This window comes from Bombus vosnesenskii, unplaced genomic scaffold (genome assembly GCF_011952255.1).
Source record: "Bombus vosnesenskii isolate JDL3184/JDL3185 unplaced genomic scaffold, Bvos_JDL3184-5_v1.1 scf7180000016262, whole genome shotgun sequence".
NCBI classification, from domain to species: Eukaryota; Metazoa; Arthropoda; class Insecta; order Hymenoptera; family Apidae; genus Bombus; species Bombus vosnesenskii.
This window is the reverse complement of record NW_022884331.1, coordinates 526,694-553,331: the sequence shown is the minus strand read 5'-3', so window position 1 is coordinate 553,331 and position 26,638 is coordinate 526,694. Positions and strand designations below refer to the sequence as shown.

The window sequence follows — 26,638 nt, the reverse complement described above, 5'->3', positions numbered from 1 at the left end:
CTTCGGCGCGGCCACACTTTCCGAGAGAATGCAACCGGACTTTTATATCGATGATCGTTTCAACGCTATATCATTATTCTTCGTACAAGTGGTTGAACATTGAGAAAGCTCCGTTACGATCTAAACCCGTAACATGTTTGCTTAAGTTTCGTTATACAACTTCATCGTGTATCATCTTACAAATAGTTCGCATTATACATTAATCAAATCGAATGTCTGCCAGTTATTGGCTAATTTGTAGATATTTTAATAATAATAAATTGATCGTGTATGCGTCGTGTGTAGCATGTAGGAAATTTGACACGATTATGCGTAGACACTTTCGCAAGTTCGTATTCTTAAGCATATAATTTGAAAAATGGAATTTAAGTAAACAATTGTTTTACCTATTAAATGTCATAACAGGTGCTATATCTCCGATATTTTATATATTTTTGTTTACATTATATGCATTCTATGCATTTCTGCACTTTGAAGTTTCGTGTGGATGCATAATAAGTTTCCCACGCAACACACGATATCCCAAGTAATCTTACATAGATATGTACACACACATATACATAATGCAGGCTCATTATAAATATCAGAGTATAATAAATCAAATCCAGCTTCGGTTAAGCGCTCATCAGAATCTCATTCAGACTAAATATTCTAGAATTATATGCATCTTCGGACCTTTCGGTATTAACTTATTCATTGGATATTAGAAATGTTAAGTGATATTATATCACGTACTCACTTCGGGCAAGATTTCATAATGCCACATCGTTACGCAAGAAACGATGTTGCAGGCGTCTAGGAGAATTAATCAATTTCGTTCGAATTAAATATCACAGTTACGAATATTTGCAGATCAATTTGCAATCAATTTGCTGATGGAGTAGCATAAATGTTACACGATACTAGGTCACGTATGCACCTGTAATAAGATTTCATCGGGTACTTCGTTGGAGGTCATAAATATCTTTATAGCATAGTAATTATACGCCGTAACGTTAGAAATATCATTCACGTGTTTCAGTATTACGGAATCGATCGAATAATGGTATAGCTTAGGCGCGATTTAAGCCGCGTATGTATTCACGTTTCCAACGTAGTCGCCTAAGCGATCTCGTGACGCAACGTTAGCCGAGAACAGGTTGGTAACAAGTAATTAGCCGCTTCCAGACAGCATACGTTCAGCTGCTTCGATATCGATAAAATGACCTAACATCACTTGCTTTCCATGTTCCATAACGATATTTTCTTCAATACTATCCGATTTAACAAGATTCATTCAACAAATAGCAGAGATAAGAATAAGGTAGATGAATCATTGGATCGATCGAAATAAATCAGACGACTACTATTATTGTCTAGATCGGAAGTTATGGTTGAACAGAGGATTGGTGAACACGCATGTATTTCAACGTATGAATTATTCGATTTGTATCGTTTGATTACTTCATATATTTGAGAGACGAAGTCTAACCATAACGTACGCATTCTACTTATTAATACTTTAAATCTGTACGGAAGTATTTCTACTATCAATTTTAGAAATATCGATATAATATTTTTGGGAAATATTCTGCAATCACTGTATTAATGGAAAATGCAGAAAATAAGACAAATTACTCGTTGGTTATCTGGTAGGATGAAAGAAAGTGTTGCAAACGGAAACATTTATACTAATCAAATATATTACTTGCGCAATGCAATTTAAAAATGTGTTATAAATCGCAAGGGGAATTTTATCTCGATTATAACTAATTTACAATTAATGATTGCGTATCAACTACGACTTCTGTATATTTTAATTTTAAGAATTAAGCTGCACGGGTAGTACCATTAATTTGAAAAACTTTCCAACGACAGAAAAATACAACAGGTTCAACGATAATCTACAGAACACAAGTTTAGTATGATACACAGAAATCTTTCTCCATTGTCCAAAATTTATTTACTTTCATAAGCTGTTTAATCTATGAGGTTTGGCAAATCGTACGAGAAAGCGATGGGAACACGTGGAAGGCCGCAATAGTTTCTATATCGCAAACGTGACGACGAATAACTCCGAAAAACATTTCTATGGCGTAGGCGGGAACGTGAGCCTCTTGAATAGCATCCACCGGTGCGGATGGTCTCCACCGTATGGTGTACAGTTAGGCGTGACGCAAGCGTGCGCTCGAGAACGGTATGAGATTCCAATTATAGGGAGCTTCCGGTTTCTAAGGGTCCCGTGTTTGTTTGGAACAACGCCCGCGTCAGCATACTTGAAGATGAAACGTGCGAAAAGTATGGAAGCCCATACCATTGCTGTGTGAATCGAATCGTGATGAAGGCACCGAATGGAATTGCTTCGTAATTTATGGCCATGTCGTTGATGATTAGGAAGTATTTTGTGATGTAGAACGTCAATAAAGGCGGATTAGAAATAGTGGCGTTCGAGAATTTCTGATGAAGTATGTTGAGAGAAGAACTCGAATTTTTAGAGATACGTGTATGATACTGGTAATCTATTAGATATTTGAATAGATATAGCTGTGTCCTCTAAGTTCATAAATCTTAATTTTTGAAATTAAGAAGTACAAACCTAGTTGTCTCTCTCTTTGCCGTGTACGTTATTTTCACGTACTTTTGTAGGCGTTATCAAAGTACACGTTTTGCATTTTGCAAGTTATATAATTTTATTATCTTTATCCGATTTAGAGGATACGAATGCCGGCTACGTACTTCAGAACGTACATACACGTGCCAATAACATTTTAGAAACTTAGTTAATCGTCCACGTGTGCATCTTTGAGAGAACGTAGCGTTTATACACCTGATGTTAAAATTTTAAAGGCGCGTCAAAGATACGACTCTGAACAGCGCAGTCATTCTACGTGTTATTGCGGAAGTCGCGTTAGAACGATCGTAAGGGAACCGTTCGCGGTGATCCACGACGATCGGATAAGCGCGAAGATCATGGTTGTAAAAGAACCTTATAAAGCCACACTTTATACGACTGTCCCGGGATATCCATCTTATCCCGCGTACGGTGATTTCTGTCTTTTAAAATGTAATATAAAGATAGCTTCATCGGCTACTATGTATCCAACTAGGCATATTTTGTGCCTGAATCGCTTCACCAGTGGCAATTAAGATTTCATCGTTTATATTTCGAGTCGAGTAATAAGGAAGTGTGAGGGATTGTTGAAGGAGAATTTCGAATTTTATAACTCAAATTTGCTGTCAAATTCAACAGAAATTTTATTGATTCTGCTTCTAATTAATCTAATTAGTCAACGGATATAAGGCATTTAAAAATGTTACAGGAAAATAATCATACACTTTTGGTTTCTGAATATTATAGTTGTATGTAAAACGTATGATATTCTCAGTAAAGTAAAAAATTACTTATTTAATTCAGTATAAATTCAAGTCAAAATTAAATATACTTAGAGAAATTGCAATAATATTATAAAGGCACTTTATATACTTAAAACTTAACGTTATATAAAGAAAAAAGTTCCCATAATCTTTATTCCCAAAACGTTATCAAAAACGTGTGAAATACGTCAAAGTTTAATGCGTATGTCCGTAACATACATGAGCATTGTAATTGAATTCAATTGATTTTGATTGAATTGGATTTTTGCAATCGATTTTAACAAATCTAAACTACGATATTTTAGATTTACGTATATGTACTCTTCGAATATTATAATTATAAAATAAAAATAAGATTGAACCTTTTATATAAATATATCTATGTATGTATATGTATATGTATATGTATATGTATATGTATATGTATATGTATATGTATATGTATATGTATATGTATATGTATATGTATATGTATATGTATATGTATATGTATATGTATATGTATATGTATATGTATATGTATATGTATATGTATATGTAAATATATAAAACGTTTACATTTCTTTACTATAAGTCTTTCTTTTAATATACATATACAAACATATATATTATATATAATTAATTATATATGATTTATTATTATAATATAATTAATATGTATGATATATATACTTTTATATAATATATATTAATATATATTTTTTTATTTATATATAATTATATATGTATGTATATGTATATTAGAAGAAAAGCTGATAATAAAGGAATTTAAACGCTTTGAGCTCCTGAATCGGGAGAATATTCACACGTTAAGAAGTTCGGCCTAAAATTAAAAACTTTTAATCCTACATCTTCCTGCTTCATGCTTATAACAAAATCAATAAAAGTTCCAAAATTTGTATCTTTATAAAACAGTACCCAATCCAACAAATATCTAAGATATTAACATAAAGGAAAATACCAAAAGAATTTGATATCATTTTCGACTCACTATTTTCCTAAAATGTTATTCAAATGGTACAAGTGTATAATATAACAACAATTCGCACGACAACATTTTGTTTTAATTTTAAAGGAGAAATCTTACCTGATTGATGTCGCTACCCAAGTCCCGCGCGCTTTTCGCGCTCCTTAGCTGATCGCCCCGGTACTCCCTGTACCTGATCGTCACCTCATCGTCGGTAAGAGCGCCGCTGCTGTTGCTCCTCGCGTTCTTCTTGTTCTTCTCCTCCTTCGCCTTTTTCTCCTTCTTGCTAAACAGCTGCTTCACCTTGCTCATCGTGCCACTCTTCTTCGCCGCCTTCTTCTCGTACTTCTTATCCGCGCCGGTCGGTGGTTTCGCGGTCACTGGCGGCGACTTCGACATGTCGTTCATATATTTATCGTACTTCCGTTGCTCGTTCGGCGTCAGATTCATGTTTCTATCGGTATGCCGTCTCTCGTGTTTGATAAATTGCCTTGTAACGAAACCTTCGTCCTCCGACTCGATTTGTTCCCTTCGGTCGACCTCCTGTGAGTCGCGCCTGTAATCGTTCTCGATCCCGGAATCCGCCAAGCGATCCTTTCGATCGGAGTCACTGAGCCGAGTCTCGCGATGTCGACGCTCCGTATGCGTTCTGGTCTCTTGTCTGGTGTGCCTAGACTTGCTACCATCGTGATAGACCCTGGGAGGCCTGGTGGGACTTTCATCGAACGTCTCCAACCTTCCAACTGTTGCCTTTACTCGTGGACTCTCCCTGGCGTCGGAGTCGTCGAAATAATCCAGCCGATTGCGCGACCTTCTGAGAGGTTTCTTTGGATCCTCGTCCAACTTTCGATGTTCCTTCCTCAAAGTTCGCGATGTCTCGTCGTATCGAGTCTCGCAGCGAATCGAATCTCTGGCCGTAGTGTCGGAATCGTATCTGCTGGAGTTATAACCTCCGCGATCGGTGCGTATTCGCGGCGGAGAACTGTCGTAATCATCGTGAATCGGGTGTTTGCTGCTGGTGTACCGTTGAGTCGTACGAGTTTCTTTATAGTACTTGGACTCCAATTGGCTACTGGTCATCTGGGATATATCGGTGTCGTAGTCGTCGTTTGGACCTTCGCGCAGACTATCCAGGTGTTGTTTCGTAAACGGGGATCTTTCTTTGCGGTCATTCATCGTGGGACTCTCTAAAAGTGGTCGGCGCACGTCTCTGGCGTTCACATAGTCGGCATGACTGGTCAGATTCTCGTGCGACCTGGTCGTGTATTCGCTCCTTAACGCTCTCACTCGCGAATTCTCGCCCACTTCGTCCAGACGCTGCGTGGACTTGCTCATGCCGCGGATGGATTCGAAGTTTTTCTTCTTGGGCAAGTAGCAGTCCCTCGGTCGAACGTCTCTGTCCAAGAAATCGTCGCTCTTGGAGAATTTCCTTTCAGTCGTGGTGAACTTCTTGGCGATTATGGGCGAGGAAAGGACATTATTCTCCCTCGGCTCGGTTCGGAAGTGACGAGGAATGGTGTTCTCCTCCGGGCGCAAATTGGATGATTTGTAAGGGCTGCTTGAGTTTCTGGGCGCTTCGTACCGTTCCTCCGGGCTGGTTCTACTCCTGTCACTGAGGAATGGCTTGAAATCGTCCGCGTAACCCTCGTGCGTTCGCGTCTCTACGATATACTTGTCTCCGTACTTGTCTGTCCTCGTTTCAACCGTGTATCCGTCTCTCGGTTTGCTATCGATGTAACCATCCGATGGGATCTTGTTGGTAATCTTCTTTTCATAACCGTACACCTTACCGTTGTCTTCGTGAATCTCCTTCTCGAATATGTACTTCTCTCCGTTGCTGTTGGTGCGCGTTTCCGTGATGTACGTATCCATGTAGCGTTTCGGCGAGGCGACACGGTTAGGAGTGACCGGTGACGGGACGATCGGCTTGTCGATGATCTCGTGCTCGGATTTTTTGATCGGCACGTTCGCGCTGTTCTTCGCGGCGAACATTTCGTCGGCGAGCAGCCTCGACTTGATTCTAGATTCGAGAAGGTCGCGTCTAGCGCTCAGTTCGGACGTCTTGTTCGATATTCCGCTTTGGGTTTGTCTGGCGGAGAATTCGTTACCGTCTCGTTGTCTGGCGTCCGTGCCATCGGCTCTGCCTCTGCCAGACGTGTCAACGAACACGGTGGACGTGTATTTTTCGGGCTTGTCGTATAGACGTCTGTCGATGTCGTCAAATTCATGACGTCGTTTTGTGTCTACGTTTCTGCTAGCGTAATCCTGCGTGCCTCCGTAGTGGCTAGAAAAATGAGTACTGCTGTTCTTTCTATCCTCCTCGTATCTCGATTTAAACGTGTTGATCTCGTTATTACGTCGTAAGTCGCTGTACGAGTAATCCGTCCTGCGGTAATCCTTCTCCGCGGGACTGTTCTCGCGCGAAGAGTCTTTCCTCTCGAGACCAAGCCCTTCGTCGCTGTCCGAGTGACTTCTTTGCGCTTTTTTCTTGTCGGTCTGCACCTGAGCGTAAATCACGTTGGTCTGCGGAGGCGGCGAACTGCAGGACTCGTTCGGTCTGGTATAAGAAAACGGTCGGTTGTTATTGTGACCGAATCCCGGGCCTGGTGAGACCATCGTTTTAGTTAGCTGAGGTGGCGGCGACCGGTCGCTGGATAATCGGTGAATCATCTTGTGTATCGTCGACTCTTCGCCGGTTCGTTGCTGCAGATCGTATCGGCTGCTGTGCAGCATGCTACTTGTACCGACCTTGTCCACTTCGTCGACCCCGGTGTCGTTTACCACCGGTGAAGGGGTCCGGCCTGTTGCCTTCTCTTCTTTTCTTTCCGTTGTTTCCTCTTTGCTCTTCTTATCGTCTACCTCTAGTTCGATAGGTATGCGTCTCACGGTTCCCTTGTTCTCTTTTCTAGGCGATATCGGTGGCTTTCCGACGCTCACCTCCGTTTCTTCGATCTTTTCTCTCGTTTCGATCGTTTCTGTCCGTTCCGTCACTTTCTTCGCATCGGATTCCTCCTGCTTAGACTTCTTCGCCTCGGGTCTGCTGCTACTTTCACCGTTCTCCGCTGTTGCTACTTTACCGAAATGAAACGGTTGCTGATCGACGTGCGGCGAAGCTTCGATTATTGGGGACAACTGTTTTCTCACGCGACTACTGCCGAGATGCGATCCCTCGCTCTCGCTGCCGCTCCTCTTGCGATGCGATCTCAACGAGCTGGCGGCGTCGCTGACGCTGCGCCCGACCGGTTTCCGTTTTCTTTCTAACTTCGGGGAGAAGAACCTCGCCAGGGGACCTCTTAGCTTTTTCGCGCTCGCATCGCTGGCGCTTCTCTCCAATGCCTTCTTCTTCAGCCTCGGTGTCTCGACGAGGTCTGCGCTGCTGGTGGCGCCAAGTTCTACGCTCCTGCGTCTTACATCGAGTGGCAGTTCCGGCCTCTTCTTGTTACGCCGCGCCGGAAGTGTGCTAAATCGACCTGGCAATCGTCTGTTGTCGTGGGCAACGCAGTGAAGGCTGCCTACCTGCTGAAGCACCAGCGCCGCCTCCTGTGCTAGGTCTTCCTTGCTCCTCGACGCTATGCTCTCCTTGTGGACCGGGGTGGCGATCAACCGGCCTTCGCCATCTCCTGCCAGAGCCGCGGTCACGCGGGGTGCTCCACGTCCTGCAACAATTCCATTCAGAAAGGGGGTTAACGAGGGATTCTTTCCCGGGAGATTGTGATAAGTTTAAGGATGGACGTAGGAGAAAGTGGAATCGATGAATTTATAATTTGGGTTAGTAGTACAAATATTTTTGTTAGACGTTATTACTATTCAGTATAATTAAGGAATTTTTCTAAACACCCGATCAACAGGGAAAAATAGATTATTTTCAAGATATTTGCATGTTTGATGTTAAGGTTAAGTAATATTTTTGTTCTCGTCGTACGTAATACTTTACATATTTTACGTGTAGCGTAACTACACGTTTATCTCTTTAAATAATGGTTAAAGTTTCGTAATAATCTCGTTAAGTCATTAACATTAAACTATAAGCTTTCGCGACTCGTGCCAGCAGAGCTTAATCCCTTCTGCATTAGGACGTTAAGAGGAAAGTTTCTCGCAGATTATTAAAAGTGGGAAATAACAAATTAAGGCTTAAGCAACACCGAGAAACTAATGTGTTCCTTCATAGTTCCTCTCTGTTAATTCCTTCTCGTATTAACCTTCGCGGTAAATCGTTCAAGCATTAGCTGTCATTTTTACAAAGACGCGCCAGTAATTTCCGACTCCGCATCATCCTAATTGCCGCGCGATTATAGTCGCGCCAGCGATCAAACGGACTAATTATCATTCGTTTAACGATTACTAGATAACTCTGACACAATCGTTCTATTAAAAAATCGCCAGCAACGTATCCTAAATTTTGGTCTAATTCGTTTATTACGAAAAAAGGATTATCGTGACTTATTTCGACAGTGCGTAATTAATAATTCGCTTTCTAACAAGTCACACTCGCGCGGTGCATTACAGTCACTAAAATTATTAGGAAAATATCAGGAGACCACGAAACATTTTTCGCTTTGGTCGCGGTTTTAAGCGAATTTTTCTCTAATAAGAAACCAAAAGACGTTTGAGAAGTTTGAGCCACAGCTTAACGAAGGAAGCCCGGATCGCAGAATTTTAATTGGGTGACGTCAATCGCTCGAAAACGACGTTCATTAGTAACCAAGGGAATGGGGCGGTGGACTCTATCGCGAATAATGGATTATTCCACGAGCAGTCAGGAGCATTATTGGATTTGTAAATTAGCGATTTATGTTAAGCAGACCGGTCTGGTCGTTAGCGGTTAATCACCAAGTTTAATCAGGTGCTAGTTGCTACTAGAGCAAGTCGGATACGAACTAAGGCCAGGGAAGAAGAAAGGAGGGGAACATCGCCCTTGTCATCTTTATAATTCATCAGCGACAAGAAACGTCGTCTATCCTCGCCTCCCATTTGTCCGCGCAATCGATTGTTAAACCGAAATAAATAAATGTTGTACAACGATCAGGCACTGTTTAATTGCCGTGTAATCGAGCGTACTCGACAGCACCATAGCTGTAAATTCCATACGCGGATCGGTTGTTAGAACCTCGCTCCACAATCGAACTTATTCGTGGAAAGTGAAACTGCCTTGCCTGACAGGTCTTTTCTATGGAAAACTGATCGATCGATGAAGTCTTTGAAACTTTTTACACGGTCATTTAGTAGGCTTGAAATATGTATTATGGTTATTCAGCTTTCTTTACTTTTATTTATCGATGTATGTATTTATTTTTATAGAGATACGAGATCTTAATAGGTCTCGTTTGATATTCATAAAACGGTGTGCTCAAAAGGTTGTTTGGGCAGTTTGTTCGTCCAAGAGGAGAGAAGATCATTTTTTTATATTTGTTTAACACTAGTCCAGTTTTTGGATTATGATCGACACAATCCTGACTGTCTCTTGTCGAAAAACTTTTCAATTTCAGAAAACTACGATGGCATTGTCATTGATGTGCTTGATTTCTTGTTTCAATTTTATGGTAAAATTTATATGAAAAATTGTTTACGGATATAAAATTGTGATTTCACTTTCAAATGTATTTTGATTTTACTGTCTTATTTTAATTCAAGCATGTAAATGCAGAAAAGTGAAATTAAATGTCTAACGTTAGAATATTAAAAAGTACGTATATTATATTGGGGTATTTTTTGAAGTTAAAGTAATGTAAACGAATATAATAATTCTTAGATTTCTAACCGTTATTTGATTTACATCAACTTGTTCCCTAGATAAACTGAAGCTTTAGTTAGTTGTATAGTTGGTAGATTACGACGTTCGACTTTCGCTATCTGACTTTTTACGACAGATAATGGAAATCGTGGTTCAATTTAAAATTCAACCACTCGTACACGGACGTAATACGCAATTTGACCTTTTCAACGTGCGCCTCTAAACTTGCTGTTTCAACTAACAGCAATTGCCGGCAGAAAACAGGAAATCAGTTGAACAAAACCACATTCTAAGTTTAACGTACAGTTACATTAATATTCGGACAATATAATATCTTTATAATTATTGCTATGTGTAAGAGCGAATGATTTAGATATTATATTGTTTATTTTGTAGAAAGACAAACTATTTATTGTACATTGAAAATATATAAACAACTCCATTCTAACAGTAACATTTAATTGTATAATGCATTTTGAACAAAATGTTGTCATATTTTCACGTCATATTAATGTTCGGACACTTTATGGAAAGTAAATATTTTATATATAAAATTTATGAAAGATTGCGATATTAATTTTTGCATTAAAACTAATTTTCTTTACATATTCTGAAGAAATAGTTGCCCGTTCTTCTTTTAGCATCGTTTGCAATTCAACTTTTTAATTTATTGGTGTTTCTGTGATTCTTTGGTTTGATTGATCCCATAGATTTTCTATGGGATCAAGTTCGGAAATTGCGGAGGTGGATGTACAACTTTAGGACGATTGTATAACAAATATTCCTGTACTATTTTCGCATTACGTTTTGGATCGTTGTCCTGATAAAATTTGAAGGTACTTTGTATTCCCATATTGTTTGCACTTTTTAGCAAATCGTTTTTTAAAAGACCTAAACGTCGGTTCACTCACACCGATACTCGAAATGCATCCCCATACAATCACAGAATCTTCTCTGTGTTCTAAGGTAGGTTTGAAATTTTTGAATCCGCCATATTATACTTTTTCTATCTGAATAAAAAATGCAATATTTTGTCGGAGTGTAACATCGTTCCACCAATTTTGAGATTTTTTAATGAACTCTTCAGCAAAAGCCAGTCTTCTTTCCCTCTTTATTTCGTCTATGTACGGATTTCTTCTTGCTACTCGATCATTAAACCCATTGTGCCTCGTTATTAGTACTGTTTCAGCACTGACTTTTTTCCTAGTTTCATGACAAATCTCTGAGGCCAATTGTGGATTTCTTTAACTCTCCATATTATTCTTCTTCCCTTCCTTTCGTTAAAAATTCCAGGTGGTCCTTTTTGTTTCTTAAATTCGATACGATCCTCTTCTTTTTATCTTTTAATATTCGCAACTGTGCTCTTCTTCATCATTAATAATCATGCAATTTCACGATAACTCTTATCTTTTCCTTTATGATAAATAACAAGTTGACTTTTATCAACGCTGGTATTCTGTCCTTTTCGTAGCACGTTAGGTTTCAGACAATGGCAATCTAATATAATAATAGCAGCAATATAAATCTATTTTACAGTTCGAATGCTTACCAAGAGCTAGAACATTAATGTGACAATTTTATGTTTAAAATATATTATACAATTAAATGTTATTGTTACAGTGGAATTATTTATATATCTTCAACTTACAGTGAATGGTTTATCGTTTTGTAAATTAAACAATATTATATCTAAATCATTCCCATACAGCAATAATTACAAAGATAGTACAGTGTCCGAATGTTAATGTGAATAACTGTATGTATTAAACAAAACAATGTGTTATTTTAGATATTCGCGAATAGAATATTTTTTATTCTTACTTAATTATTTGTTTGACATGCTCGAAGGCAAAAGATATTACAGAATTAGAAAATTAAGGGATTAGAGAATCTAGTCAAATTTTCTATGATATAACAAAACGAGCAAAGTTTCAAACTTCTTATATTTAAATAAAAGATAGTCCGTGTCTGATTTAATCTTTCTCTTTGCATTACGTGTTCACATAAAATGCATGCTAAAAGCAATCATTCGATGCTCTCAACAAATATCATGCACTAGTGACCTTTTCATGATCGCGTACCTTCCACACAACCATAATCCGATGCGCGTTCTACGCTCCAAGTTAATTGACGTACCAACAACGGGAGCTATTTTTACGACATCTGCTCCACGTACCGATAATAATCAAACATTTCTCTTACAAACTTGCATGTAACTTCGAAATAATTTTCAATCTCTGAGGAACAGTCAGTTAGAGTTAAAAAAGTGTAGCGATGGTTGAAAATTAAATCAAGTATGAGTTTATTGTAGATAATACTAACATTTGAATGGCAAGTAAACAATTTCATATCTACATAATATAAATGCGAGATTGGTTTGGGGTAATACAATAAGTTTGTATTTCAAGTGTCGTAAAGATTTAGAGTGTCACTTGCTATTGCATCTTACCAGTACGAAAGGAACTTGTATCTTCAACTTCGCTTAATATTCCCCTTGTGTACTCGCATATGTGCTATTTACAATATTTATATACATGTATGTAAACTCTCTAAGAGTTCAAATGCGGATAAACAAGGGGACTTTCTCTGTTTTACGGACAGCACGACTTCTTTTATTTCACAGACAGAGCGGCTTTCTTTGTTTTACGGAGAGCCATTTTGAGAGACACGCATTTCCCAAACGGATGTACAGAGATCAACATCGGAGATAGACAAGATCACAGAAGAAAGAGTAATTGTTTAAAACATTGAAGATTGACGGAGAAAGATTGGTAGCTCAGGACGTTGAAAATCGATTTTCGATTTTCAGGTAGACATTGCACAGAACTTGCTATTTATTGTTTACTGTTATTAATTGGTTGTTGTTTATTTAATTATTACTGTTATTAATTGTTGTTTACTCCTGTATTTCATTTAAGTATTTTCACAATAAACTCGATTTTCAGATTTTTTTAATTCTTTTTTTTTTTTTTTAATTTTTCCATCGAGACAATGATCTACAGTGAGATCCGTTATAACGTACCGCAGGCGTACCGAGCGAAAATTTAAAGTCGATTTTCTCGAAAACAAAGCCTCAAACGAAAAATTTTTATTCTATATTTTCTATTCTATATATTCTATATTTTCTATTATTCTATATTTTATTATCTTATCAGCTGTAAAACACGTGTTCGTTATAGCAACACTGAAGACCAACAACTTGATGAACATAATGCGTCAACAACTAGTAAATACTCGGCGGGTTCGCTAGCTACGCTCGTAAAGGGCGTATGGGGTAGTAAGATGTCGCGAGTTCGAGACCACTCCTGGGCAAGCCAAGGTGGAAAACCAAATATCATCTTAGAAGTATATACAACGGGCAAGTGGGCCCCCCTCCCTTGCCTATAATGTTGTAGTGCTTTCTATGAGTGTTTGGGAAGTACCCCCGGAGAACGGTTTCACTCGTTGCTGAACTACACCTAGGCCCGCCCGTGGGGTTTTAGCCGATAAAAATCCGCCGGATTTCCCCACGTAAAAAAAGGGGTTTTTTTTCTTTTTTTTTTTAATTTTTCCATCGAGACAACGATCTACAGTGAGATCCGTTATAACGTACCGCACGCGCACCGAGCGAAAATTCAAAGTCGATTGTCTCGAAAACAAAGCCTCAAACAAAAAATTGTTATTCTATATTTCCCACTTCTTTTTTCGCGTAGAATCACCTCCTTTCCGCTTGTACCACCAGTTACCATCCACCCTGTATATTACAATATAGTGTATCTGTGAAAATACATATCGACAATCATTTACTGCAATTTTTGGAAGTACAGACTGAAACAGAATTTTGTTTAGAAGAATTCGTATTGATTTCGCCCAATCTTTCTTACTATATATGAAAATTCTCCAAATTTTTAGATGGTATCATATCAGAATGAAAAGCAGCGTGTTACCTGTTCACCTGTTCCCACAATTTCTAGTTTAATCACTGTACGAAAATCGTATCCACAATGTACGTATTTGAGCAGATGTACGTATAGACCGCCATCAAACCAGCAACTCTCTACCACTTTGACCTAATGAACCTCTTCCTCTTCTCACCCGTTACCATAGCGTTTGAACGGAAGTGCGCAGGACGTAACTGTACCTTACCGATTCAACTTGTACCAGGGAGATTGTGTGCATAAACAGGCCCGCAAATTAACCCGTAATTAAAAGAACGTCCGATCATGCGATGGATAAACGAGCTGATAGCTGGATGGCGGAGGTCGTTGACGGATTTACAACGTGATTGTTGAGATTTCGCGAGCCGGAGATATCACACGGGGCCCGATCGGGCAACATCTCGATGAGGTCATCTCCGCGAGGACCTCGGGAACGAGGTCGCCTCGGGATCAGCGTTTCTGTTCGCCTACTAAAGCGGAGCCGTGCCACTTCACCGTTAAGGTGCGTTTAGACCAAACGAGCAAAAACATAGAACTGGAGTAAGAACGTTCGTGTTGTGAACGTCTAGTGTAAATTCTTACCGACCAATCTATTCGTGAACTTATTTACAACAATGGAATAAGTATCTTCGAAGGATTCTTAGAGCGTTCTTAGGGTATTTATAGATCATCTTTCGAGCATTCCTAGGATAATCAATAATATTGACAATATTTCGTGGTCCTCGACGAAAATGCGGTTTATCGATTGAAATATTGACAACGTATATTGATGGTGTGAATGCACCCTTAGACCATTCGGGTTTCGGATTTTTGATTCGTCAAGCAATTGTGAGTGCTCGTTTAATAGAATTTGGTAGAAGCGTACACGAGCATTCGTTTGCCGTATGGCGGTAATTCGCTGAATCGGATATCGAACATCCAAGAGATACTCGGTCTAACGTCTACGAACGCTCGTTTGTCACGAAGACAGAAAGCATTCTTAAAATTACTCTTACATCTTCGTTTGTAAATTTTACGAAGGTAGAGGAAGAGTGAGCACTCGGTCTAAACGCACCTTTAGAATGCTGCGCGCATCATTTTCACGGACCGCGAGCCTCTCGTGAGAAATCTTTGTTAAATGGCCACCGAATCCACTTGAACGCGGTTCTTGTCATCCTTTACAAGCTTCTATTCACACTGGCTGCCTCCGTTCGCCACTAATAAGAGAGTACAACGAGAGGAACGACCTATTCGTATGTTTCCTAGCGATATTTCATTCCACTAGATCTATTGTATTACTCGTGATAACAGTTATGGTTATTGCTATCAAATAGTTTTGTAGCCGTAATATGCGTTTTGCTATTTTGTATACGATACTACATATGCAAAATGTGGAAAATATTTATAATATCTTTCACCAATTTCTTCTCTGTTCATTTTAATCGGTAATTTGTGAGTTTACAAATCTTCTAAGAAACTAGGAATATAATTGAAAGTTTTTCGTGCGTCGTATCTTAACATAACTAAATTGGAAATCAAATCCAGGATAATATGCTTGAATATAGTGACAGGCATTAAAACTACTTAACGACGAAAACAAACAGATAAGAATAAAAGAATAAAAAAATAAAGAATAAAAAATAAGAATAAAAAAAAAATATCGTTCCTGGACTCATTAAAAGCAATCAGAAAACAAATCATAGCGATAATACGATACTTCGTGAAAGTGAAATCAGTTTAGACGATCGTCGAAACTAACGTAACTGGAATTAATTTAACAGCAGCACAAATGCCATAATTCCTTTACGGTCTACGTTCTACATCTTATTAAACGCGACCGATATGTTTGAAAAACCTTGAGAACAATCAACATTCCTAGTGGCTATGCCACACACTCCGCCCCCTGCGAATCGGTCGGTTCACATAAAAAGTGGTTCAGCCAACCGTGGAACGTGATGAACGAATAACGCTAGAAACGCGGCTTAAAGCCAGAGAAATCAATAGACCTGTGTCTCCAGAACACTATTTTATAACACAGTGAAAGAAATTCTCAGGAATCAGGCTGTGTATCGTTGGTGAAATGTAATTATGAACATAGATATTTCAGACGTTTGAAACATTTCAGATATTTCTGATCTTATAATTAGAGTGCGGATTTTTATGCAAATTCTATTCGTATTTATATTTTCGTAAACGTAACTAAAAAAACGCATCTTAAATAGTTAATTTGTAAATAATAGCATGACGAACACATTACTTTCCATATTTTCAGTACATTCTCTGTGTTTTCGCATTTTTGATTTTCCACGTAAACATACAAATACTCGAGTGGTTTATTGATTGCATAATTATTTGAAGTTTAATTACGTAACGTAGAATATAGAATATAGAATTTAGTGACTTCCTAAACATTTGTCTTATTTGAATCTTGTTTTAATTTATCTTGGTTATTCGAATGTTTAGGTATTTTAAAATTTTATTTATGCCTATATGTTCATGAGCTTTTACTGCTCAGGACTAAAAGTCGTCGTGTTTCTTTTCTGCAATTTTTATGACTTGTTATGCGCCAGAAAAAAAGGGGAGGTCAAATCTCCACGTATTAGCATGCAACGTACGTATACTAAGCGGGAATTAATGTGCCTGCAAAATTGATCACACGCCTTGATGATTGCGACCTGCACGGTAGCCTTCGTGGTAGAAATATCGATTACATAGTTCCTGAGTATTTTCCCGATTATGTGTTTTTCAACCGAGTTCTGTTTCCGTATATGTATACTCAAATCATGAAAAAATATTAACATCGTAAAATTTGACATATTGGAAACTTCGCCATTGCGTAGTTCATATTTTAACTTGTACCTAATTCTTTTTGGATCTCGAGATTTCTGATAAATTTTCAAGGCCACTAAATAAGAACTAAGTAAGGTTATTGCATAGTAATAATAACGTAATCTGTCTTTTATACAGTTAAACTGATATTATTAATGAAATTTTATGTTATTAATATAAATGTATACTTCTGAACGAAGTAACTAACAACTATTTAAGAATAAATTTGATAATGAATAAAATGAAATTATTCAAATTACAAGTTATACGATTATCCTATTTGAAAAAAAATTATTTAATCGTTAATACAAATTATTAGTTGGTAAGTCATTGTGCAAAAGGGGGCCCTAGTTTGTTTCTCATTTTACTAAATCTTTTTTATAAAATTCCAGGTTTGATGAATCAGTACAGGAAAATTTGTGGAAATCGTTAAACAAAGCCTTGACGCGATTATTAAAAAAACAGTACGTTACTTAATTCTTAATTTAGATTTACGTAATTTTTTTTTACAGAATTCAAGGTTTCCTAGATTGGTACACAAAAGTGTATGTAATGATCATCAAAAAAAATCTCAATGTGAATGTTAGAACGCGTTAGTTCGTATTTTAAGTTCTACTAAATTTGGTACAGACCCTAAATTTAAAAAGGTCGGTATCGAAAAATGTTTCAAAGTCATTAGACAAGGGTACGCAACATCATTTTCTGGTAATTATCCATTGAGAAAAAACACTGACACACTATTCAGCCGGAAATAATTATCCAAAACTCGCGTAATACCTGTAATTACTTTCCGTGAGTACGCATGCGTCGCAAGGACGCACGTAAACGCACACAACATCGCGTGACAAACCCAAAGTCCCTAGACGACTAACCCTGTAATCTCCGCATCGAAATCACGTTCGTTAAGTGACCTCGATCATTGTGCCATCGGTCTAATTAGTATGCCGGCGTATCGTAAAGCGAACGCAAATCTAATTGCCGTAACATTAGCGATTATTGCGCAGGCAGGAGACTAATTGCGCGTTCGATGTATTCCTAAAATCCAATGGAAGACGACCGATTGCAATTTCGTACGAACGCTATGCAATTTGTTACTACCACATACTTCCAAATCGGAATTAAAGGCTCGTATACGTTGCATCATTATACACAAAGTATCTAAAAACATATCGACATATTCCAGAGACTAATTCAGCATATTGAAGTAAGAAAAACAGATGAATAAGTTATTATACAAACATTTACTTATTTATACATTGTACTTGGATGACTGAGAATAAATAGGATTCTTAATAAATTTTCTGACTTTTTATATAACAATACATTGTGTCAGACAGAAGTGGGACTCATAACATAGTGAATACTATGAAGAACAATTTATGATACTTCCTGATTTTTCAATAAAGGTAAATTTTCTGACTTTTTAGGTGAAAACACATTGTGTCAGACAGAAGAGGGGCTCATAACATAGTGAATACTATGAAGAACAATTTACTTCCTGATTTTTCAATAAAGGTAAATTTTCTGACTTTTTAAATAAAAATACATTGCATCAGGCAGAAGTGGGGCTCATAACATAGTGAATACTATGAAGAATAATTTACTTCCTGATTTTTCAATAAAGGTAAATTTTCTGACTTTTTAGGTAAAAACACATTGTGTCAGACAGAAGAGGGGCTCATAACATAGTGAATACTATGAAGAACTTCCTGATTTTTCAATAAAGGTAAATTTTCTGACTTTTTAGGTAAAAACACATTGTGTCAGAGAGAAGAGGGGCTCATAACATAGTGAATACTATGAAGAACAATTTACTTCCTGATTTTTCAATAAAGATAAATTTTCTGACTTTTTAAATAAAAATACATTGCATCAGGCAGAAGTGGGACTCATAACATAGTGAATACTATGAAGAACAATTTACTTCCTGATTTTTCAATAAAGATCAACTAGCGCTACAAAATAACAGTAGACGAGCCACTTGTATATTTGTCAGGTGTGTTAACTCTATAAAACAAAGAGTAGAAAATATTGATGAAATTACACAACATAAGCACGAACCAAGTGTTTTAAACTAAAATTACACAAAGTGGAGTACACTCATATCTTTATTTATTCGATAAATACACTTAATGTATCGTTGTCTATTAAACAATACATATAATCTGTATATGCTAGCAACATGAAAAACACGAAAGAGTTTGAAGATTTAAAAAACGTCTTCTTTCTTTCAAGATATACATTCACAATTTACCAAAATAGATAATTGAAAAAAATAACTAGACAGTTCTTCAAACTTCGTGCGGATTCCATCACTGACGGAGTTGTTAGCGATCCTTCGTAGATTGAAGCGTAACGACACTGGCCAATGCTGACTAATTGGACGTTATTACGATCGTTAATCGTTTTTCTTTCGATTTCGAGGGATTTCATCGTATCACGAAGCTTACTCGCGCCTGCTATACGTTCGCACGACTGCGGCTACGTTTAATTCATACCGCACATAAATAACGAACAAAGGCCGTTCCGCGAGATTGAAGTGGTAATTGGTGATTTATTTTCGTTATAAATTTTCCCCATTCTCTATCCGCGTGGAATGCGGTGGAAAGGGAACAGGGGAATTCATCTAATTACGCTTAACGTCCCATGAGGAGAAGGATACGATCTCAGCGTGATAGGATTATAATCGTCGAAGAAGTACCGAAAGTGCATTTAATACACGCGTAATTACGAGTTACGAATGCCAGATGGCATGACAGCGCGTACATATTTCTGAGTAATAAAGCCGTAGATCGGTAATAGTCCGCGAGGGTTTGTAGCAGATTACACGAGGTAGATTTTAAGAGCCCGACATTCTCACGAACTGTTATCTTTCGACGAGTAACCATGTCGGAGAACAATGACTAGGAATGCTGAGCCAAGTGACACGATTATATTCAACGAAACTCGACGTTCTTATGATAAATGAACGGTGCAATAGATACGATATATTCACTTAAATCTACAATTTATTTATAACTTATTATATCATACAGGATGTCCAAAAAGGTGTCCCGAAAGTACCAAACTTATATTACGTGTTAATGAAATCACGTAGGTAAAAAAAGTCCAGATGCAGTTGTGTCGAAAAATGGTTTTTCGAGAAATTATATGCGTTCAAAGATTTCCAAGGAAGTTGTTCTGGTTATACAGAACCACAGACGGACGCAAGTAATTTTCATTGTTTACACGATCCGACCAGATCTAACTTCTCTGAGCTTTTATTTATGGGGTCATGCGAGACAGTTGGTTTATGAAGATGCAGTAGAAATAGAAGAGCGGCTCTAGAAATCTATTCAAAATGCATTTACTGCTATTTCTACGAGAGTAGGAATATTTCGAAAGAATATTTGACGAATGAGAGTCTGCATTTTTACAGAAGGAAGAAATTTCGAACATTTACTGTAACTGCCAAACGATGAATAACAATTTTCGAAAGTTTAGATAACTCTTCGATAAATCATTTTTGGATATCATTTGATGAATCATTTTGGTCCAATCTTATGAGTTTACATAAACTCTTTTTACTCATGTGACCTCATTAACGCGTAGGATATGTTGGTCTCGATATTTTCGGACATCCTGCATATACGATATATGTGCATATGTATTCAACAAATGATACAACCAAACAAGATTTCCAGATAAAATGAAAACCTAATTGAAAGCTTAAGGGGGTATTCTGGTCTAGAAATTTGAAAAAATCATGGATCATCACATTTGAAAAATTCAAGAATATGCCCTTAAAAGGATTTTTCAAAATTTCAATTATTTTATGAGTTACAGCCACTTTTGTGACGCAGCATCTGCTTCGGTCCGACCGGAACAAATGAACAATAGACGGTAGACGTTGTCCGAGTAAACATGTCTCAAAACTTTAAACGCGTTTTTCTCAAAACTACTTTTTTCGAGTTGGCGTACACGATATCTCAAGTTTTAATGAACCGATTTATTTTAAATTTGGTCTGAATATTCCTTATATACTCCTCTATCGTTCGGACCACGCTCAGTTCAAAATCTTTAATATTACTATTTTTTAAACGTTCGGAATTGTCAAAAAAACGTGCGAAATAAGAAATTTTTTTTCAAACGGCCGTCATTTTGTGAAAAAATGTTGTATTTACTTTTCCAAGATTCAGACGATAGCGGCATCCATACTAATTAAGAATCTGTTCACTTTTTTTGTTTCAAATGACCAGAAGGGTTGATAACATGCACGCCACGACACCCCATTTTTTTTGGCAGCATCCACTTTGCCAGCTCATAACTTTTTAAATATTGAGTTTTTTCCAGTAAATTTTTTACGTAATCTCGAAATATCAATAAACAAATGCTAAAAAGAAGGATAACAAAAATATTTTTTGTTTCGCTTGTACAGAACTTCAAAAATCGCCCGAAATTCATGCCTCTAGACCAGAATACCCCCTTAAAAGAAGATTATTTATATATATTAAGCAATAAAACAAACATTGTTTTCGTAATATTCGTTTTGACATTCTTCTAAGACTCTAACAATTCCAGCAGAAAGCTCGAAACATTTTATTGCACTTCTCTAGTACAGTACGATATTTAACACAAATATTATCAGCAAGGTCTTACAATTCAAAAGCTACAAATTACTAATGCTAATAAGTTCTTCGTCACAATGCTTATACTTTAACTACGTAACTCTAATAACGAAACAAACCGTAAAAAATAAATTTCACAAATTACCACCCATCCTACTAATATATTATCTCATTCAAGAATTACAAAAGTTTCTAAAATTCTAGAAACAATTTCCACGACAAAAGTCCCTTAACACGTCGCCGTTCAAATTCGCCAATATATTTAGCCAATAAATTATCACGCAAAAGGTAAAGAAGAAGTAAAGAACATACGATCAATCACTGCTTCGATACGCTATGTGCGGATAACATACCACGTCTAACGAGCTGATTTCTCGCTTCAAAATCGATATAGCAGTCGGTGAGGTAATCCCGCGAAACCTTTTGTGTTCAATTAAACCTGCTTGCAATTTGACTTGGACGGTTCACCGTGGCGGTGCGAGGTGAAGCGAGGTTGGAGGCGAGCACGAGGCACTGTATGGACAGCAGGTGCTTCGGAGATTCACGGAGCGTTCGAGGAGCTGTGGTGGGGATATTGTGTGGTTGGAGCGGGGGAAGAATTGCCGGAAGTGCAAGTGGCGTGTTATCGCGGAGGGTCAAAGATCGCGCAGCGGTGCTGACCCAGTGCTTCGAGGGCTGTAAACGCTGTAAACGCTCGACCGATGGTGGTACGGATCATCGCGCGAACCGAAGCAACGGTAATTTTACGGACGATCACGAGCATAAATTAATATCGGCCGGTTATCTGATCGTTACCGCGAGCCCAGTCACGTATGAATTTAACCCCTCTGATCAGATTCGATCGATAACTGTTACGATAAGTATGAATATAAATTGCGAACCGACGGGCCTAGCTATCCGTTTTATTATAATAGGGATACACAAGCACAAAAACGGCTAGAAAGTCTCATTACGCTTAACGGTGTTCGTAATGTCTTCTCGAGATATGTAGGTGGTTTTGGGTTCCAGAATACAACGGAGACCCTCTTTGGCAGTTACTTGTTGGATTTATGTTGCGTTTGGTCGTACACATTCTATTGTAGTTGGGAATTTAAAAGGTTGCAAAAATGCATCTTCTTGAAATACATATGTTTGAGTTGAACGTAACGAGTTTAAGTATTATTCTTTGGATCGAAGCAGTAGGTGAAAGAAGAAGATCTGCACAAAGAGAATTCTATCGTATAAATTCTACTCGGAATATTTTTATTAATTTACATGAGATATCGTTTGATTCGAGTCGAAAGTTTCGAACCATAAGTTGCAGGTTACAGACTTCTCTTTTATAAGTTTACAATATTTCCACAATAATTTTATGGTAAATAAGATCGAGACAATCGGTGAATTTGTAAGTTGTAAAATTTGCTGATAAAATTTGACTTCTTTTATTATCAAAATTGTTTCGATCGTGGAAAGGATAGTACCGTAATCAGAATCGATTCTTTCCTGTGTAGAATAAGAAACCAAAAATCGTAAAATTAAGAAAATAAAATTCAATTTATACTCCTATAAAGTTGTCCCACTAAAGTAACTGATCGGAATGCAACAGATCGCAGTAAGACGTTGTATCGCGACAATGGCGATAATTTTCTGCAACTTTTACAGCAATATCTACTGGTTTAATCAAGAGACATACCGCGCGCGAGAATTTCAAAGTCACCCTTTCGAATGCGTTCCAGCTATTTTATACGATTTTACGACTTTTTCGCGGCACGATTGTACACATATTCAAACAAACCTGAACGTACGTGCCGAGACTCGCTATCTTCAGTTACAACAGCGAAAAGCGTCGAGCGCAATCGTAAACGATACTCTTGCGCCGCGTCAAATCGTCGACATCGTCGAAATCGTTCCGTTACCGACCATAGCTGCCGTCATTTTTCTAACATTTAACACCAATAAAGATTTGTTTTCTGTCGCATAACGCGATTATGCGATTAGTAAATTATACCGCTTCTTCTCCATTTGTTGAAACTCCTATTTTTCAAGATACCATTCTATTCAGATGTTAGAAAAGTTCGTAGCGTTTAGTTGTTCCATCGTATTCGCTATATCATTATTCGATATTAGAAAGAATTATTTCTCACGTATTTGTGCAAAATATTACTTGACAGGTATAAATTAGTTGGGCTTTTAGTTGGACATGAAAAGCATCAATCAAAGAGAAAAATTTGGCATCGATCGATAGGAAGAGTTTTCGGGTAAGACAAACTGCTTGATATTTTGATAAAAATGAGAACTCCGTGGAAAGTGAATACATAAATCATGGCGTTATTTTCTTATCTCCGTTCACTCGATTTCAGATCTCGAACGAGATACGTATCGGCGATTGAAAAATAAAAATTCGCACGATTAAACGGCGTCCTTGCGGTCTTGAGTTGGCGAAGCCTGGCACGCGAGAAATAGCGCACGAACGAATTCCTGCACGCACTGTATCCTGGCTGCCTAATGAAGATAATCGACGACGTACTGTGGAAAGAGATTCTACATTGATTTACCATTGAGTCTACAGTTTTCATAAAATGGTAGCGAGAGATGGAAAACCAGTCGATATTTTTGTTGTTTGGATCTAAAGGAACGTGCTTGAAAAACAGCAGCTATTAGATATTTTTCCATCGTATGAATGTTATTTATTGAAACGCAACAATTTTTTGGATCAAAGTCAGGATATAATTTCCATTAGAGACGACTTCCATCCTTGGAAAGTCTTAAATTGTAACATGTCGGAGTACTGATTAAAATTCGGTTTCGGTAAAAATATACGGTTTCCATTTTTATATAGGAAAACCCTAGACCACATCTCGGGAAAAATATATGTATATCGATGAAACGTTCGGTCGGTAACCCAATTTATTCCAGATAAATCATCGCCGAAATAGCTATTATGTAACTATAAATCTTAGCTCGATTCGCGCGCTTTCGTTACGATAAATACAATGCCCTCGCGATAAATCGTAACGAGAGCATGGACAGCGGTCGACCGGTGATAAATTGACTGGTAACGCAACTTCGAAATGTGATCCGAATGAAAAGCCACCGGGGCGCATAGGGACCGGATCACCGGTATTCGTACGATCGAGACTCGATACTTTTACGAGAGTGGTCCAGCTGTCTGTTTCGCGAAACGGGTTCTTCCAATAAAATTCTGTAAATTGCATCGAGCTTTTTTCTCTTAACCTATCGGGCTTAAATCTTGCTGATACAACGGAACGAACTCGTTTACAAATTCCTGGAGTAAAATAATCGAGAAGAATGATACACATACATTGGGTCTTTGATTTTCATAGAATACGCTGTGTCTTTTTTTTATGTAGATGAAAATTTAAAATGAAAATGTAGTAGAAGAAGTAATATAGTATGGAAATACTAATTTCACGTTTTTAAACAAAAAAGACAGGAATTAAAGTTCACAAGAACCCAAATAGAGAAAAGGAGTTTTAACGTTTAAAGAAAATATTTGGCATAAAAAGAAACGAGAAATCACACGTATGAACGCTTGTGTCTTATTTTCCATCAGTTAAAAATGATCCAAAGAACGCACAGGGGTTAATTTAATCAAAGTTATTATCTTCGATATTTGTGTAAACACTTGTGAATTATGTACAGCTTAATACGTAACATCGCTACGAGTCAACCAAAAACGATGTTATTAGTGAGGCCGAATAATAAATTGTTCGCATAGCGATATACGACAAGTACTATAAATATCATGGAATATATTTTCTGATCTGAATATATTCTCAGTAAAACCAAGACGGTGTATAAAAGGTGACGTGTAAACGAAGAGATTATTTATGTACTGAGCACAAAAAGCATCGTGTAAATCGATGGACAAGTGTGTCTGTAATTTATTGTGTATTCGCCCTTATACGAGGTACCATCGATGATATCGCTAATCCTGTTCTCATAATTCGTCTCATTTACACGGCCTTCTTATCCCTTTCCTTTACCCTTCTACGTTCAGCTCACGCCAGCATCAACCAGCCGATTCTATCCTTCTCTCTTACACGGTGGTTCTTCGAACGAGCACGGTAAAGTGATGCTCGCGCGCGACCTCCACGTTCTTCGTTCGAACGATACCGGTCCATTGGATACTCGCCACTTCCTCGTTTCAGCTGATCGTAGTGTACCTTAAGACCCCTTAGCACGCAACCAAGGATGCCGATCTAAGCGGATCAGCCAGAGAACAGGGTGGCCAATAGAAGGGAAAAAATTACCGACAGATAGGACGAAGTTATACGGCGAAGAAACTAAAGATAAAGTTGAGGGAAAATGACGGTACTTGGTAGAGTGGTTCGATAGTTTTATACAAAGTTTTGCATGAATGGTGGTGTAATTATATTACAGGGTGATTCTACGCGGAAAAATTAATCGAAAGTGTAGAAGATTTTTTCACACGACGCATCGTTTAGGGGGAAATTAAATTTGAAATTTGTCGAGAACGCGTGTACATAGATTAGTTCTTGATTAAACGTGGTCAGATAAAAGAATATTTGTAATTAATATGTTTACTAATATTTATAATTTTAGTGTACTACTATCGTAGTAACATCGTCTAATTAATTAATTCTGTAAGGGAATAACAAGTCTTGTTTTTAGCCGTCAATTTGCCATTAATTTATTTATTATTACATACATTTTAGTAATATTTATGAGTACATAAATGCCACTAAAACCTCTATTTATCTCAACTATATGTCAAATTTCCTCTGAAACATATACGACGTAAACAACGCAGCTGTAGGTAATATCCAAGTATAGATGATTACTCATAAATATCCAGACACTTTAGCCGATTTGTAGCAATAGTAATTGCTTGGTTACGTCGTATGTTTTAGAGGAAATTTTATACATACTTGCGATAAATAAAGGTTTAGGTATTGCAAAAAACTATAGACACATGCGTGCTTTGTAATTTTGAGAATTATGGGAAATGCTACAAGATTGTGCGATGTTCGATTTTATGAAGCGATCCAGCGAAATGATAAGTGTGAAGAAGGCATAAGGAAGTACTTCTGAACTGAATGAGACGATAAGGTTGATCGACAACGCGGAAGACCGGAGATCGAATAAACGGTGGCCATTTGTATTCCTCACTTTCTTGTTACTTCGCTACAAGATTATTACTCGCAGAAACTCCAATCTTAATTTCAGTAGTAGTGCTAAGTATAAATTGAAACATTTGTTATGTAAAGTATTAGATCGGTGATTAATAGCT

At 37.6% G+C, this 26,638-nt stretch overlaps 1 protein-coding gene and 1 long non-coding RNA gene across 5 annotated transcripts in view; one reads left to right on the top strand and one right to left on the bottom strand.

The window, feature by feature from the left end:
• The window catches only part of LOC117241989, a 115,408-nt gene that overhangs the window by 44,266 nt on the left and 44,504 nt on the right, over positions 1-26,638 (top strand). The gene's annotated exons all lie outside the window — the stretch shown is intronic.
• LOC117241980 overlaps positions 1-26,638 on the bottom strand; it is a 172,949-nt gene that overhangs the window by 124,573 nt on the left and 21,738 nt on the right. For all 4 annotated transcript variants that reach the window (XM_033508301.1, XM_033508298.1, XM_033508300.1 and 1 more), the window contains one exon: positions 4,442-7,977. In XM_033508301.1, the coding sequence (XP_033364192.1) occupies positions 4,442-7,977 (3,536 nt within the window). The remainder of the gene's footprint in view (positions 1-4,441; positions 7,978-26,638) is intronic.